The sequence below is a fragment of the Pecten maximus genome, chromosome 7 (assembly GCF_902652985.1).
Source record: "Pecten maximus chromosome 7, xPecMax1.1, whole genome shotgun sequence".
NCBI classification, from domain to species: domain Eukaryota; kingdom Metazoa; phylum Mollusca; class Bivalvia; order Pectinida; family Pectinidae; genus Pecten; species Pecten maximus.
Window position 1 is genome coordinate 27,771,602 of NC_047021.1, and position 17,791 is coordinate 27,789,392.

The 17,791-nt window shown below is 37.0% G+C and overlaps 1 protein-coding gene across 1 annotated transcript; it reads right to left on the reverse strand.

Moving 5' to 3' along the window:
* Positions 1 to 449: 449 nt before the first annotated feature.
* Positions 450 to 17,446, reverse strand: LOC117330443. Its single transcript, XM_033888723.1, has 12 exons — positions 17,235 to 17,446; positions 15,094 to 15,270; positions 14,491 to 14,637; positions 14,086 to 14,265; positions 12,432 to 12,831; positions 8,781 to 9,324; positions 7,429 to 7,499; positions 6,429 to 6,854; positions 5,808 to 6,063; positions 5,186 to 5,376; positions 4,493 to 4,719; positions 450 to 1,306 (listed from the first exon to the last, which is right to left on the reverse strand). Exons 1-12 carry the CDS (start codon positions 17,325 to 17,327, stop codon positions 992 to 994), a joined length of 3,027 nt encoding a protein of 1,008 aa, XP_033744614.1. The 5' UTR covers positions 17,328 to 17,446; the 3' UTR covers positions 450 to 991.
* Positions 17,447 to 17,791: the final 345 nt, after the last annotated feature.

The window sequence follows — 17,791 nt, forward strand, 5'->3', positions numbered from 1 at the left end:
GCATTTCCTCTGTGGTCGGTAAACAATTCAGGAACTGCTGATGGTTCTAGTATTTTATAAAACACGATGGCCATGTTCAGCACGAGTCCAAGTTCTGGAGGCTACATTTGAACTTGGATTTTTATATTTCATATTTGTACTGTTTTTTCGGTAACTAATGAAGGGAAATTCTTGCAACTTGATGGACATATCAGTATGGGTTCGGGTTGTGCATGGCCCATACATTCTAATTCTTGACATACTTCGTAACACTTAACTATTAAAATTGGACTTCATCGAGACAGGAGAATGTAGTTCACCTTAAGGTAATACACGGGTGAGAAAAAAAGTCTAGAAAAAAGACTGCTAGTATACTGAACACAGATCTAATTTCACCTCATCACCTACTGTAGATTAAATATGCATGTACTACAAAAGTGTTCGACAGATGACACGGACTCGTTACATTGAAACATGAAACCAATTGGCATCAAATAAGTACGATATTGTTTTAAAAGAACTAATTAATGCATACCGTCATTTAATGATATATGGCACGTCTCAATTAGAGAAATGTATTATTTCATTCGCAGTAGTTATTTCAACGCGAACAAAAACACAATCAAACAAAAACTCACAAGGCTATGCTTCGTTTGCATGACATGCATTTAGGAATATGTAAATGTGACTCGTCGGACTTTAAAAAAAAACAAAAAAAAAAACAAAAACAAAAAAACCCCGACTCCCTTATAGTAGATATCTCGCTGATCCCTTCAGTACCCTAAACAACCTCGACAAAGTGTGGCACTGGAGAATCGTAAGATACTGTATATAACACACTGTCTACATTTGGTATGAATATGTCGTAGAGTTTCTTTCATTTTTCGAATGCTGGTTCTGCCAGCGATTGTGATTCAAACATTGCGATAATCTCGATATAACATGACACTGTGAACAATAATTACATTTTCTTTATGTAACCTTTTTGTTACCAGCCATAATACACGTGCCTCTAATGTTGTTTTAGTTTCTGTGACACCGGCCAAGCCATAGACACCCGGTTCTCAATATCCTTGTTATATTTCCTGTATATCTCCGGAAGTTCGAACAAGGAGTAGGAAAACGACGGTGTAAAGGATAGTGAAGACACATTTCTGAGCCTATTACTGTCACGGTTCTTCACTTTGAGTTCAATTTCTCTAAAGAAAGCTTTGTTCATCATATCAAGTAATGGCTTCTTAGGAATCGTGCACTTCCTTTTAGTGGAACGCTTCTGCTCTTTCTTCGGCGTTTCTGTAGGGGACCCTTCGTGTTTCTTCTGTAGACCCTGTAAACATATTTTTAGTATTTCTTTATATTCTATATATTCCAATATAATATATAATTTGTAACTATTAATAGTCACTTAATATAACTGCACTTTTCAATACACCTCGAGAGTACACACAACTGGTTTGTCTTGAATCGTCAGCGATGCTAAGTTCTAAAGTGTCAGTACTTTTAAGATGTCTAAAGAAACAAAAATGAATCGAGAGAGTTGGAAGGTACAATGTTTCAAAAATTCCATTTCATATTCCATTTCAAAAGAACGTAAAGTAAATGTGTACATTCTGAACCGTTGCACTATTCAAATGAATATAACTTAATACATACATTGAAACTTGACATTACCGACACTGTGAGGACTTGGTCAATGTGTCGAAAATGACAGTGTGAAGATAAAGTTCAATTCAATTCAACTTTATTCCGTAAGTTTACAACTTATTGGATAACATAATACATTGTACATACATTTAAGGACAAAGGCACCCACTCTGACATAATTCATCATTCATTCTACAAAATAGTATAAGACTCTTTCATATGTGTATATGTAGGATAGGGATATTCCACCCGAGGGGTCACAAAATGTGGTGAAACCCGAGGCTTGCCGAGGGTTTTACCACATTTTGTGATCCCGAGGGTGGAATATCCCTATCCTACATACACACATAATGAAAGAGTCTTTTTCTTTCATATCATTACCGAATTTCTGGCGAAAGTGTCCCTCAGCCATCCATTTTCTTCAGTTTTTTAATTTCTTTATTTGACGTTTTTACTAAATATACTTGTGATATTCTGAAAGATCATACCCTATTTTGCCAAACTACGTTTGCACACAAATTTCATTCATTTTGTGGTTAAGTGATTAACGAATGAACAATTCGCCGATAAAAATAACCGTAACTTGACCGACTTTTACGTGGCCGTGATCAAATTGTCAACATCCGAGAAAAAGAAGTTCTATCAACAATACTGAAAGCCAACGCTGAAACGAGTTTTCCAACTTCACATATAATTTGATTTGCACCTCGACATATTTAATCATTTCACAGAACACACTGTACTTTTAAATGTCAAGTCAAATTTTTTTTATAAAATACTACGTCACTGCATGACGTCACGACTGTCATTGGAATTCCATTCATAGTTCAAGGATATTGAGAGTGATGGCGATCTCGATCGCCATGACGCGGCGATGTTTCGTGGCTGGTAATTTTAAATTCACTGTGATTTTGGCAACTTTGTGTGTGAACCAGCGAACAGTGACTCTATACGAGTATTCGATCTTTTCTGTGACATAGGATTATATGTGTTTAACCGCGTTGTCTTGATGGAATGACGAAGGTAGGTCAGTCGATAGGCTAACGATGATCATATTGAAAGGCTAGGATGGCAGTTAGTTTTCATGGTTACTCTACACAAACATATATAGACTCTGAGTTACAATTAAAATAAATATTTTTATATGAACATCGAGGGGTGTCATTTTTACCGAATGTTCGTTCATTTAAGAGCCAATTCCCAACTTCCAAATACACAGGTTACTGAGTAGGCCTAACAGTTACTGACAGTACAGTAGAGTAAACAAATTCCAGGGCCCCCTGCTGACGCAAACGGAACCATTTCATAGGTTGTGACGTTTGACATTTTCTTTTTTATATTTTTTATGTATGGCTTTTATTTTACTTCCTGTCATTGCTAGGTGATTGTGTGTGTTTACATGTTTTTAATGACAAATGACAAATCTGTCGGGTAGGCAAGTCTGTATTGTACTGTAACTGTTACTGTTTGTTACAGTAACGGAGTTATATGTTCGCTCAGATGAAATGTCTAATCGTTTAACCGTGTAGCCCTATTTATTTACTGCTGATATGATATATATTTATCTAAGAATGTATGTATTTTTATAGTTAAGTCCAACGTTTCAAAACCCACACCGACGATAAGAACTGTCGGATGTAAACACAAGCAGACGACGTTGTGAGAGTTGTCCCCCTTGATAGCAGATTACTCCGCGCGCGTGAAATGCTATGTAAGATAGATTTATCTTACATAGCTATCTTACATGGGCAAACTCTATCCAACATGGCGAGATATGAGAGAATACTTACTCTCTTCACATACATCTACAGGCAACAAAAATAGGTCTTTCAACAATCTTAAAGAACAATAACAATTAATATATTATTATTCTAATAAGTTGAAAATGAATGGGTTTTTTTTAATTAAGATTTGATAGCAAATCTTTCCTACGTTTATTTGCTAGTGATAGATATTTTCCTAAATTGTTAAGTTCTTTTGTATTTTCTTCTTTGAGTAATTGAATAAGTTTAAACATACTGAAATAATATGGTTTAATCAAATTAAGGCGAATGTCTGCGTAACACTTAAAATGGTATTCGTCTTCTATATATCATTTTCATCACATAAAATGCATTTTCATTCTTGCCTCGGAATATCAATATATCTTCAACGTTCAATAGTTAGATCATGTGCAGACAAACGAATCTTTGAAATAAGTTTTTGGTAATAAAAATTAACTGGTTTATAAAGATACGACTGAAGTTAAATATCATCAACTAGATTTTGGTATAAAATTCCTTTAGACGACAAATTTACATTCATCAAACATTCTTGCTGGAAATTATCGAAAGACGCTGTTTAAATACATTACTATAAAATTGATCTGAACGGTTACTGGTTTCTTCAAACATATACACAAGACCGACAGTTAAAAGTTCCTGTTTTAAATTAAGATTCCAAGGGTCGTCATTTTCAAAGACCTCATCATAACATGCTTTGAGTACACAATTATCTGAACGCTTTAATTTCAACCAATATTTAAAAATTCTGACTTTTCTTAATACTTATATACAAGTTCAAAAAAACATTATTCGTTGATTTTCTGAGTCCAAGTAATGACTTGAGAAATGAAATATGAAGTTTCTCAATAGCAGGGGCTTTATGATATCCCCAGATTTCAGAACCATACATCAAAATACTATTTACATAAGAATCAAAAACAGAAAGGCGAGATTAAGTAAGTATCGCCAATGACTGAGGAGCATGTCGCCGTTCTAGAAAATATGGTATAATATTACAGGATGTCGTCAGTAGTCAGTAAAGTCAGGGTTTTACAGTAATTTGTTATCAAATCTTGAAGGAAATACGATAAAATGAGTATGCATACCACCACTTCTGGGGCAAGGACGCCTGGTTCCTTATTTTGGGTGTTGCTGTCCTGTCTCTTGGGTGCGTCATTGCTTTCCACAAGTTTGTTCTTGCTAGTGCTGTGGTTAGGAATGGTTTGAAGAAGATGGTTTAGGGACAGGTGGGATATAGTACTGTTGGTTGCTGAGGTGGAAGGCAGCTTTACCTCCGAGACTGGCCGCTTCCGTGGAAGTAGGTTTCTAGGTTCTGTAACGACACGGTTTTACCTTTTAAAACTCAATACAACATATGTTTCGGTATATTCACACTGATAAAACGTAAAGCATATCTGCTGTAATTGTATCACAAGAGATGATATAAGCTATCGTGTGTCCTGTATTAGCGTACTTAAGCTTTGAACTTCTATAGAATAACAGACTAAACTGTAAGACGGGGAATTAAGAAACATTTACTTCTTGTTGGTAAATGGCGTATTATCTATAAGATTAGTCTTTCGTTTATCACTCTTCATTTTTCACAAGCAATGATGGGTGTTATTCATGACGTTTCGGCGCCAACGCTCTCAGATTCATCAGACAAAACAGGCACAGGAAAAAGCTGATGCGAATCTGCAGAAGGGATTTGAGGATTTCTTGATACTTGCAAATAAGAATATATATACATGTATTACCAACTATGCGGGTTCATACAAACAATATTTATTTGTACTCACCAACTTTGTGTCTGGCCATTCTGGACAGAAGCAATCTCTCTTTCGATGCTTTGTCCATCCTAATTCTGACCAGACCGGATGATGATTGACCAGAGGAGTCGCCAGATGGATTAGAATTACTTAATTTAACTACGGCTCCACTGTCACTAGCTGCATGGTAAACCAGGCTTCTGTCTATTGGCTTAAAATACCTGTATAGAAGCAAAATAAATCTTTCTAATGAATCCAACATGTGAAAATACCACATACGTCTGTTGGGACGTAAGATATTGTGAGAAAGAAAGGCAACAAGCTAATCTGCAAAACCTGGATGAGGACGATGAGGACTTTTCACAAAAAAATATTATCGGACAAGTATAGTTGACGTGCAGCCCGTTGGTATGTGTCATATAATATGAATAACGTTGAGATTGATTTCAATACGTTTAATTTTACAAAACTAGGAGAAACTTATCTGTCCTGGTAATGTATCTTAGGTTACGTCACTGTTTTAGTTGAATATTGAAGCATCAAACAAGTAATGGAGACAGCCGAAGATTTAATGACGAGCGATTCATAATTATTAAAATAAACTCTTAGAGGATATACAATTATGACATTCTGTTTACCAAATTGCATTCACCTGTTTTGGTCCTCTTGGAATGGGAAAGCCTTTCTTGCGTATGATTGTTTCTTTGCCTTAAAACATGGAAGCTTGGGTGTTGTTTTGGTTAGATTTTCCTCTTCCTCGATCTTGGATGTTACGGACGGGGTAATATTTGGCTTTCGTGATATGGTAACTTGTGTAGCCTGAAGCAGAGCATTGCCCAGATCAGAAGTTTGCTCTTCTTTCCGTCCACTGTAGGAACCACCATGGAAGACCTCTTGTTGCAATGTATCTATAGACATACATATAGGTAGGCATAAAATGAGTCTTATCAAATTGTAACGTGTACCGTGCGTTTCTTTATCGGGTTCGTACCAGTTCAACCGGTAGGAATCTGCTGTACTCATAATAGAACGCGCTATACCAGCAGAACAGAACCGGGTTTTTTTTCAAAACTGATTTTCATTTGTCATGCAAAAAGTACTTTTTGTTAAAAACGAGAAGGGGACTCTCAATTTGCGATGAAATTTTAAAGGTCAATATTTGACAGAACTATCCAGGTATTACTTTTACATCTGTTACGTAGTAAATTTAAAGCGAGCGAGTGAGCTGGAGGTCCCGGGTGTAAACACCACAAAAGTGAACATTTTGCCTTACCTTTAGCTCTTTGTTCTATAGCTGTTCGTCTCCTTTCCTTGTGTTCCTCAATAGTACTGTTGGAATGGTTACCGCTCGTAGTATTATCTTCCTGTAAGCTATATGAGTTGAAGTCTTTGTCAGAGGACATTAACTCACAGCTGCCGTCATAGTGAAGCTCATGCGGGTGGCTGTTTGATCCATGGTACCCGAAGTCGTCCTCTTCGGGGAGTCTCCTTCGCCTTCGCAGCTTTACATTTATTATGGGAGATTCATTTAAAATATTTTCCCTATTTTCGTCTGATGAACTTTCACATGGCGAGACCGTTTTATATCCAGACTCTTCACCTTTATTTCGTTTGCGCCTCCTTCGTTTCCATCTGTTGTAGCGTTTATCAACAATTGCTGTGTAACAAAGCTCACTGTTGTCTGGCACTGTCGCTAGTTCTACAACAGGAAGACCATAATTAGTAGATGTTGTATAATGCCTAGCACAACTGTAAACCAACTTATTTTCGTGAGCGATTAATATTTGCGTATTAATTAATAGCCGCGAAACAGTTTCAATCACGGATACAGTAGGTATTTTATGATCTTAAATCGCGTTTACCGTACATATTTATATTTACAGATAAGATATATGAAGCCGTATTATTTTCGTTCTCCCTGTTGTGTTCAAAATTGTTCAATTCTTTGGTGGTTAAATGATTCAAAATCTTAGTAAATGTATAAAATTTGTTAGTACGGAGCGCTCTGAACCAGTATAGAATTACAGGTAGGCTATAATATCGTGTGTTAATGTGAGTTATTACATACAATTATAACTCTGATATGCACAGCAGTGATAATATATTTTGTATAAATGTGTATAAGTTTTGTAGCCATACAAAATTAATTGTCATCATTAAAAGAATGAGTATTAATGCAAAGGCTTCAACACTAGGTTTTCGTGTAAATGAGTGATCAAACAATTACATCTGTACTTCAGGCTTGGATATAAGAATACTATAGCATTATTTACCCGGTAAGAATTGTCGCTTAGGTACATCGATAATATCTGCACACTCTTGTAACACCTGTTGGACCTTTGCACTGCAATACAAATATCTGACATTAATTCCTTTTCTAGCACTACACATATCAATTATCACATCTAACCAAGATACGTAATATATATATATATATAATTACTACTTCTAAGTATATATCTTACTACCACAATAGGTGGGTGTTATTCAACTCCCAAGACATGAAATAATCATAGAAACTGTTATATACCATTTAGTTTATACAACACGTGGAATAAACTCTAAATGTGTTTTGATTGATTGCCACGATGACCTTTGACCAGGACTATTTCATAATTACGTGGCTCAATGCGTTTGATTGGCTAACGATAAAGGCCGCTTCGAGAGGTATCGGTAATGTTAACGCACAAGATGTAGTTCGTAGATAATTTTGCCATGTTTAAAATATATATAGATTACTATCAAGTTTTTGTTTGGAAAAGAATAAACTTGCTTCTTATTTGTTATGATTTGTAATAAGTTGTAATATTTCCCTACTTTTTGCATATTAATTAGCGGCATTTCACTTTAGGTCATACCATTACACCCCACCTGATATTGTGAAAAGTACACACGTTGACAGAAAACAGGTCCAATCCACAGGCGCTTGCATAGAAAATGTGATTTGCAATTTTTTTTATGACAGTGGTATGTGTAATCTGTTAAGTACAAGGTTGGCAACTCCGCCACGAGCAAAACGGCACATCACCACACTTCAATCGACTAAAAATGGTGTTTTGTTGGAGGAATTCGGTGATGTTTTCGCGGATTATTGTGTTTTGGATGTAACAATTCGTATTGAGTGACACGGTAGGTTAAAGATAAATGTTTCTAGATGGCGGTAGTATATAGTATGCGCCGTGTCAGTTTGAATAAATGTGTGTTTTAGTCGATTGAAGTGTGGTGGTGTGACGTTTCGCTCGTGGCAGAGTTGCCAATCTTGTACTTAACAGATTACACATACCACTGTCATATAAAAAAAAAAATGAAAATCACATTTCCTATGCAAGCGCCTGTGGTCCAATCATTCTCGGAAAAATATCATCCGCAGAACATCCTTTCTATTGTGAAAATTAACTTACGACAGTGAAAGAAATAGCTTGGCAGTATGTCAGTTATGATGTCTTATTTGTTTAAACTTTGTTTTACAGTGCATGCTTATTTCCATGCAAAGAATGATATCCTGAAACGTTATAATTTTCACAGTACATAACTTTGGTAAGTTTCGAAAAAATAATACTGAACACACATTTTATGAAGGTTGGAAGGTTGTTTGAATTGAGATGAAGTTATTGTAAGGACTTACTTGTCGAAGACTGGTGGACCGAGATTTTCCTGTAGTTTAGGGGTTGTACCGTCACAGGTGTTGGAGTTCCGGTCGATCTCATTGAGGGTTAGTTTAGAGCTTTCTTTCTCCGTGGTTCGAGACACGCCACTTTTAGGGTTGGTTTTGACACAGATTGACGGAAGTGTGATCGCATCTTGTTCTCGACCACTATCTTTGTGGCAGGACTTGCTTGCGCATGGGGACGCCATATGTCCTTCGTCCTGGGACTGTTTCGCTGGACTCAGAGGTCTCCAATCAGGTGACCAGAATGACGTTTTCTTCTCCTTTTCACCCTCCCCTATCTCTGGCAATTGTACATGGTCGATAACTGGTGTCTTACTCACACCGGATGTATCCTCAGTCTGCTCTTTTGTCTCTTTATCCACATTTGTTTCAGGGGCCGGTTGTCCGGGAATTTGGTTGATTTCCTTCGGACACTTGGTCTTTATCAGAGGTTCTTTATTGTCCAGGTCACTGACGGTAACTTCCAGTTCCGGTTCATCACCCAACACACCTTCAGAATCTGAAAACAAATAAGACATTGTCTTAAACCACTTGAAAGACACGATATTGTCTTAAACCACTTGAAAGATACAGATCATTCTTCGAGTGTGTGTATATAAATAATATATATCGACATCTTAAAAAAATAGCAATTACATTTAAAACCAGATCCAGACATTGAAAGCAAATAATATTCTGTTGTTTTAAGTTTACACAAAGGACTTGTGTAATTATATCATATGAAATGAACGCGTGGTACATGGCTCCGTCGCCGAGACAAAGATTACTAACCACACGACCTGTTAACTCATTACTCAGCATACAACTTTAATCCCGTCTACACCTTGTGGGATCTTATTGACATTCAATATCAAGCCATGCAATTGAAAACAGGATTTTGATAATGTTATTTTAAACAAAGATATGGAAGATGTTTACCGAGGCGTGTATACTCTCAGTGTTAAAGTATTGTTAAACCCTGACGTTTACGTAAGTGATTTATGATCATCGGCCGGGAGAGAAAATCCCATCGCTTAATCCAAAGTCTGTTTATACGACATATCTACCTTTTACATAAATACAGTGGACAATGAGCAATAGAAATCTGAAATAAACTACAACAAGTCATCCCAATAAATAAGCTCCGTTATACCCACGTGTTTATACACTAATCCTTGGCCGTTCTGGGGAAAAAAGAATATATAGTTTTTTGAAACACTATTGGCAAGACATGGAAATGTTACATCACTTTGAATGCACATTTGTATGATACTATCGATAACTTTTACGTTGATGTGTAATTTTGGAATCATCATACAGTTTAAAACTGGGCTAAAATGTAGAGACACTACCCGACTACATCTAGAAACCCAATCAAAAAGGATACAGACACGACCACTTACCTTTATGACGCCTTATCACAGACAAGGGCACTTACCATTATAACACCTTAATAGTGTAGGACAGAGTATACCGCACACCTGGTCGGATACACTGTATCATGCGTAACTGTAATACCCGAATGGAAATAGGACCAACTTACGTCCATTGTCAACAGATTAAACTAATGAGATAATCCTCATTGTACACAATACCTATTGCATGCGACTGTTGCCCTTTACTGTTAAAAGTGAGAGAATTAAGAGGTGATTATCTTTGGGATAGGACCTTATAACGGCCTTTTAAAGCTTTGTTACCCAAATGCTTCGTTTTATGAAATTTTTCTTAAGATGATATTTCAAAATATTTCAAATTTTTCGATTTTTTTTCATGTTTATTAACACAACTGCATTAAAATGTAATTAAAATACAAATACCATTGATGGTTTTTAAAGATATGCTTCGAATTAAATTAATTTCTTATGTTGTCGTAAAACTAAGCAAGCTCTGAATATCGGATGTCTCTCGTGCTCAAAATAGAATGTGTAAAGTCATTGAGTCAAGAAAGTCACGAACAAATTAAAACACGGCGTCGACGCATGTAAGTAGAATATAGCTTAGCGTCGACGTATGTGAAAAGCATAGCTCAGTGTCGACGTACGTGAACAACATATAGTTCAGTGCCGACGTACGTGAAAAACACAGCTTAGCGTCGACGCACGTAAACAACAAATAGCTCAGCGTTGACGTATGTGAACATATAGACGTACAACACGTAGCTCAGGGTCAACATATGTGAACAACGTATTTCAGCGTCGACGTATAGGAACAACCGACGACACTTATCAAAGTGGTATACATGTACATTATACGAGGACAGCATGTTAGTAGTCCACAGCGGAAAGGTAACATATACCACATCGTTCACGAACGGGGACACGGAGACAACATATACCACACAGTCAATTCGATGCCATTTTATGTTTAAGAAGATTGCCTCAGCAGCATCGTATGTAGACAAAATATTCGAGACAAGGTCAGAACAACATCTTAACACAAAACAAAACACTGTAATCGAATAGTTCGTCATCATGGGCTGAGATAGGGATCTCGACCCGAGGGTGAGATGCTTAATTTGCCAAACCTAGGTTGTTCTCTTACGTGTGAAAATGTATCAAGCTTTCCCTGTCCAATTCATCGTCGGATATCCACGGTTGATCCCACTACGCTACGCACATGATTTTATCACAATAAGACAGCGATTTTCCTGACCACTGGCGATTAAATAGGTGTTATATGTATAGACAAAGCCAACTACAGACGTATCAGTATACTTCCAACCATGTATAAGGTCTTTAGACGCATTTTACATGATCAATCAAATAGATACTTTCAAAATATTTTAGCCCTTCCTGGCTGCCTTCAGAGCTGGCTTTGGGTGCCAGTTCACTCTGTTGCGTCTCCTTGAGGACTGGCGTATTGCCACGGATGATATACTTATGGATCTCTCCAGGGCATTTGACATCTCCCTCATAACCTCTTGTTAGAGAAGCTGAGGGCCTATGGGCTTGACAGAGGAGGGACTACTAGCCTCATCAGCAGCCTATCTATCAGATAGAAAGCAGCGGAATCGACTGGGGCCTTCGGTCAATGGCTGGAGGCGGCTAACGAATGGGGTACCAAAAGGGCCAACTACGGGCCCCCTTTATTCAATATTTTCATAAATGACTTTATTTTTACTATTTACTATTAAGGTGATATTTCATACAAATATGCTGATGATAATACTTTGTCATGCTCGCATAGAAACCAGCATGTTTTGAAAAATGTTTTAGAAAGGGAAACAAACAAGCTTATGTCCTAGTTCGAACACAATACATGTGAAAACAAAATAAATGTAAGGCTGTATGTGTAGGCACCAAGGCTAAAAGCGACATCACAGCTTTGTGTGTAAATATTGACTAAAAACTGAAGTTTGACACCCACATATCTAACATGAAAAAAAGCTGCTAAACAACTTACTAATCTCAAACGAAACGGCTTTTTTAAGGGAATTTCGTCATTTGACGTCACATCTCAATTGGTTGTCGATAACGCTACATCATGACGGATTCGTACGAAAATATTCCGAATAGAAAATGCGCACGTTCAATTGTCGTGTTTGGCTTATAAGAATGTTTTGATTTATATATACATTTATTTACCACGTGCATACTTAATTGTTTTGTCATATATATTACTACTTACCAGACGAGTCATCTTGCTGTCTCTCTATGACACATGCTTCACACGAGGAAGAGTATCCGGTGTTATTTATGTCGGTATTTTCCTCCGTCATGGGGGCAGACGACGGCTTCACTGAATTCACATGGCGTTCACTGCCCCATAACCTGGAAACCTGGCGCCTCTGTTCATCATCCATGGAACAGGACTGTGATGACTCCAGAAATGTGTGGATATTATCGGAGACAGGGGTATAGTGTGACGTACATCTCCCCAAAGCATCCGTCGACATACATTTCTGGTAGGCGTAGAAGGGCGAGCTTGCATCCAGCACCATGGACTCGTGGCACGTCATTCTTTCAGCGCATTTATCGCAGCAATATGTGGCTCGTTTAACGTACCCGGGGTTGAAATCTCTATTGCTCTGTAACAGTAATACGTAATGGTGTGGTAGGAGGTCTAGTATTAATTTCGACTCAAGTGTTTAAGTAGTGTTTGCCACAAATACTTGTGAATCCAATGCTTTAAAGCTTGGGTAAACATTTCACGGCGCAGTTTCAACACTACTAGAATCCGACAGACCTTTAATATACACTTTCAAGTTTGGTGTGGAACATTCACACCGATGGTTCATATCAATTTAGCAGGATTGGAATATACAGCGAAAAAGTCAATAGGTGAAAGTTCATATAGGTTAATAATTTCCTGGGTGTCTGGATTCAGGTTTAATTAACGATTGGCAACAAATATTTTCAAACTATCAAATTACGAGTTTCGTAGAGCACCTGACAGCAAAGTTAAGGGACGCGAACTCCTATTATTCCGAAGATTATTTTGGTATGTTACATGGTTTTATACCTACTTAAGATATTTAGAGTTCACGAGCCCTCATAACAACAACCGCGTGACAAAGATGTTCTCATAATTTTATCTCAAGTAAGACATACTTAGTATGAATAAGTATTTACACAATTAACCCCCACCCCTTTACACAAATATACCGATGATGAGCACTCCTGTCACTAATTGCTATATCTCTATCTGATTTTTAAATGCCGTTATTTTTATCTACCATTAATGTACAAAAATGTACTTGCTATATTTTTATGATATGGCTGGTAGCTGTCCATCCTCGAAATAATAACCTGGCCACGGTGTCGTGACAGTCCACTCGTCAACGTGATAACTAGTCCTTGTAATATGTTCAAGCAATTACAGTGTATCAATAACTTATGTATAGGGAAAATGTACATTAACTATTGTTTCCAATCTATCATATTCACGCTTTGTCGGAGATACAGCATCGTTAAACAACAAGATTTGATTTATCACGTTCATCGTAAATTCTGATACATCAGCGATTCAGTTTACCACATGACAAATCGGGACGGCTTACCGCTAAGTTGCATAATGATAACCTTACCATTTTCCTAAAACATACTTTCCATTTCTTGGTAATAATATTCCTGCTTCCCACTCTTACGATGTTAAAATTTCCTAATTGATTCGATTTTCTAGTTTCTTAGTATCTCGACTTCCGTGATAGATGTCGAATGAGGAAGACAACATTACAATAGTATAACAGTGGGATTCAGACAGGTATACATACACTGACGGTTACGGTGGGGAGTTTTACGGTCACCAAATGTAGGGTTACTTGTTTGAACTCTGTTCTTACCTGGGTACATCGTGTCCCACACACCGATCCTATCCTTAACCCATCCACCTTAAAACTGCTGATGGAACACTCGGACGGGGTTGGAGGAGGCCCGCTTGGTTCCCCCTCTCCACTATCTTCGTATGCCAACAAAATATCGGATACGTCATTGGGTGTCTTGTAAAATGAGGCTGTGGTTTCCTGACAAACAAGAAAACAAACATTAAAAACAATAACGTGTATTTTAGATACTGCAAATCGTAAACGTTATTTAAAGTCAATATTTGCTTAGATAGTATACCTTTTACAGTGTGTTATGTTAGCAAATACGACACCAATCGTACGGAAAACCTGTTTCGTTGCATATAAAATCAAGAATGAACCACTAGTATAGGACCGTTATTTCTGTGGTAGTAATCTACTTACTGTGCGACTTGGAGGGACATATGACGAAACCCTGGATATAGCACGTGATGTCATTCCGGAGAGAGAACTGAACCTCTCTCCAACGACACTGAGGGGCCGATCGTCACCTGGAGGGGTCTCTGGTGTCGCGGGGCCGCTATCTTCCACCTGGGTAGGGACAAACATGTTTGCTATAATATGTTTATTATAATGTAGATATAATGTTGCAATTTATATATATATATTTATATACACAGAACCTGTTTAAGGGTTTTTTTAACATTGAATTTAACCTTGATCGAAAACCCTTCTGGATTACTCTTTTTGACATGGTGGCCATTGATGGGCCCACACTGGGGGTACTCTCGGTTCACTGACGAGGTGCTTTAGGAGGTCTAGACAGATATATAGATATGATAGGAACTGATATTATTTTATTTGGAGAGGTAATGATATTTTCAAATGAGAGAGCTAGACAAAATAACGTCTTGAAAATTATGTCACAAAGGGGGAAACTACTCCATCTTTATTTACATTGGGAACCCCTGTTTCATGAGGAGGCTAACTAAATTCTTTTGTGTAATTATCTGTGAGGGTCCTTGTACGATGGAAGGTTTGGCGTACCTTTGGGGGACTCCTTGGGGAGCATGGTACGTTCCTTGGCGAGTTCTGAGGCGCTTTGTACTCCCTGTAGGGCTCCACACACAAAAGGGACGATCCTCTAATCGAACACTCTTTAGGGTCGAATGAGTGGTTCGAGTTGTTGGCCGGTAGACGTGTGACTGACGACAAGTGACATCCCTGTAAAAATGGAGTTTTAAGAAATAATGTTCGTTGTTCCAACATATATCCTCTTATCACAGAATCACAGTCTTGGTGTGATTGACAGCTTGGTTTACCTTACTGATGACACTTCATCATCATTTCCTTTAGGAGTAATGGTTACATTTCCATGTGTCGTTAAATACAGATTGGGCATTGATTAATTTGTTCTTTCAATGATTATTTCGCAAAAATAATATCAAAACCTCTTGGTTGTGGATATATACATGTAGATACAATGTATATACATATAAATTGTTATTTTTAGTAGTATTTACAGTTCATGAATGTCATAGTAGATAAATAGATAAAGTAATTACCGGAATTCTCTTGAGGACTTTTTTAGAAACTTTTTCGAAATTTCTAGCTTTAATTAAATCCAAACTAAAAACTGTATTCCCAACTATGATTTCTGATATCTTTTATTAATCGCAGCCCTCGCAGTCTTAATATTGTTTTATGTCAATAACGAAACAAAGATAGTGACTTAAATTATGATAAATATATGGATCATTTGGTTGATGATTGTTCTTGTACATGTGGTGCTAATATTGAAAATGCAATTCATTTCTTCTTCCAATGTCCACTTGACTTGCATATAACTTCTAGGATATGTTAATCTTCACGTTCTATTATATGGTGCCATTGACTTAAGTACAGAATCATACTTTCAAACAATTGAAAATACATCAAAATACATAGTAGTATGAGAGTGATTGAGAATGTGTCTTCTTTGTTTATATACACGTATATAAATTATTAACTTCTAATATTTTCCTACTACATACTAATTTTGTAATACTCGTATGTTCATTAAACTGGAAATCTATAGGAAAGGACTAATATAGGCTGAGCCTGTTGTCTAATCCCGTTTGCCAAAACCAAATCTTGATGATATTCTATGTAAACAATCATTGTTTTATACTTGTTGTGTTGACAACAAAATATTTTGAAAAACAAAAACTAGTAGATAAAATGTGGATAAAAAGGGAGGGTCAGTAACTACCCATACAATGTACATACATCGGCCTCCTTAGCGAATAGACACAGTTCAGTCAATGAAGAAATGATGGTTGGATTTTTTTCGGATGGTCTTTCCAGACAAAAATAGCGTGTTTTTTGTTATTGTTTTAAAACCTACAATGGATTTTGGAAGAGAAGCAAAATAACGAATTATTCGACGGTATTCTACTCGGGCTTCATTCGAGTCTGAACCGAAAAATTCGGCGGGTTTCAATGCGGTGAATAGAAAGCACCGTTCGTATTGGTCAAAACCAAAAGCTATATATCATCGTTATCAGGTGATGATATCGGGAGTGATGGTTTAAGCTCTTATGTTGTGGATTTATATCTATCATACGCGTATTTTACTGATAAAAAATGAAATAAATAAGTTTATTTAGTTATAGATGTAGTTGGCAAATTATGCCTTTGTGCTTCAATTAGCAAGAGTGCAACGCGGTGGCTGCCAATTACAATTTGCAGCCGGTGTTTTATAATAGCTTTGAATTAACACGAAAGAGGTACATATCTGTTGGTTATACACGAATACTTAAACATTTACAATAAATAAAATCATCACTTGCTCTGAAAACAGATCACAATATTCATCCGACAAACAGGAATCCCATGTATATTTAGTTTTAACGCGGACTTTTACAAGATAAGTCTGTGGTTTTAGTTGCAATGAAGAGTACATACCTTGTGCTTTCCTTAATGCAAATGAAATAAGTATTTCTTATATAACAGTGACGATATTTAGACACGAAAACATAGGTGCCGATCTCCTTGGGATGACTGTCGTAAGAAAAAATATTGTAAAGTGTACATTGTGTACGTATGAAAAGGACAAAGGGAATCACATTGATAATATATCATCGTTATAGTATTTGGGTCAGTGTTATGAGCATGCTTGTATCTATTTTGATCTGGTATTCCCTTACCTTTGCTATCCTGCTCTTGTTTCGGAGCTGAGGGTATGACCCTTCCCTCGGTGTCACTGTAGGTCCGCATTCTACCACTGACACATTCGACATCACGTATTTAACTTAGAACCCTACCCCATGGCGGTCCTCATGCCGATTCACATTTCTCTGGTATTCACTTTGGAACTAGCAACGGATGTGCGAATTGATTCCGTGTTGATACGCGATGCTAAGATATTAATATGATTGTGACGTCACGAATAATATGACGCAAGGGTGATTGTGACGTCACATCAATTATCGTCGTGCAGACTAACTAGTGTTAGGCCTATACAGTTTTGGCGCCATTTTATTGACTTTGTTGACTTCGGTCTTTTATGAAATAATTCGATGTCGTTTGGAGTCCTAATTACTACATTTTATATTGTTTGATGTTGCGTAAATTAAGTTGGTTTTGGCCGATTCGATATCGTAATACACAATGAGTACGCAAGTATGCGGTTGACAGGTTTTTTCGACGTGATTATTACGGGGTGCCGTATTTGTTCCCGTTTAGTGATATTATTTTCTGAATA

What these genes read in the sequence shown, in the direction of transcription:
- LOC117330443 (XM_033888723.1), bottom strand. Translation starts at nt 17,327, where the DNA reads ATGTCGAATGTGTCAGTGGTAGAATGCGGACCTACAGTGACACCGAGG. An exon ending in AATGGCCAGACACAAAGTTG is followed by an intron (nt 4,720 to 5,185) that starts GTGAGTACAAAT and finishes GTGTCGTTACAG; the next exon opens with AACCTAGAAACCTACTTCCA. An exon ending in TCCTTGCCCCAGAAGTGGTG is followed by an intron (nt 1,307 to 4,492) that starts GTATGCATACTC and finishes ATATGTTTACAG; the next exon opens with GGTCTACAGAAGAAACACGA.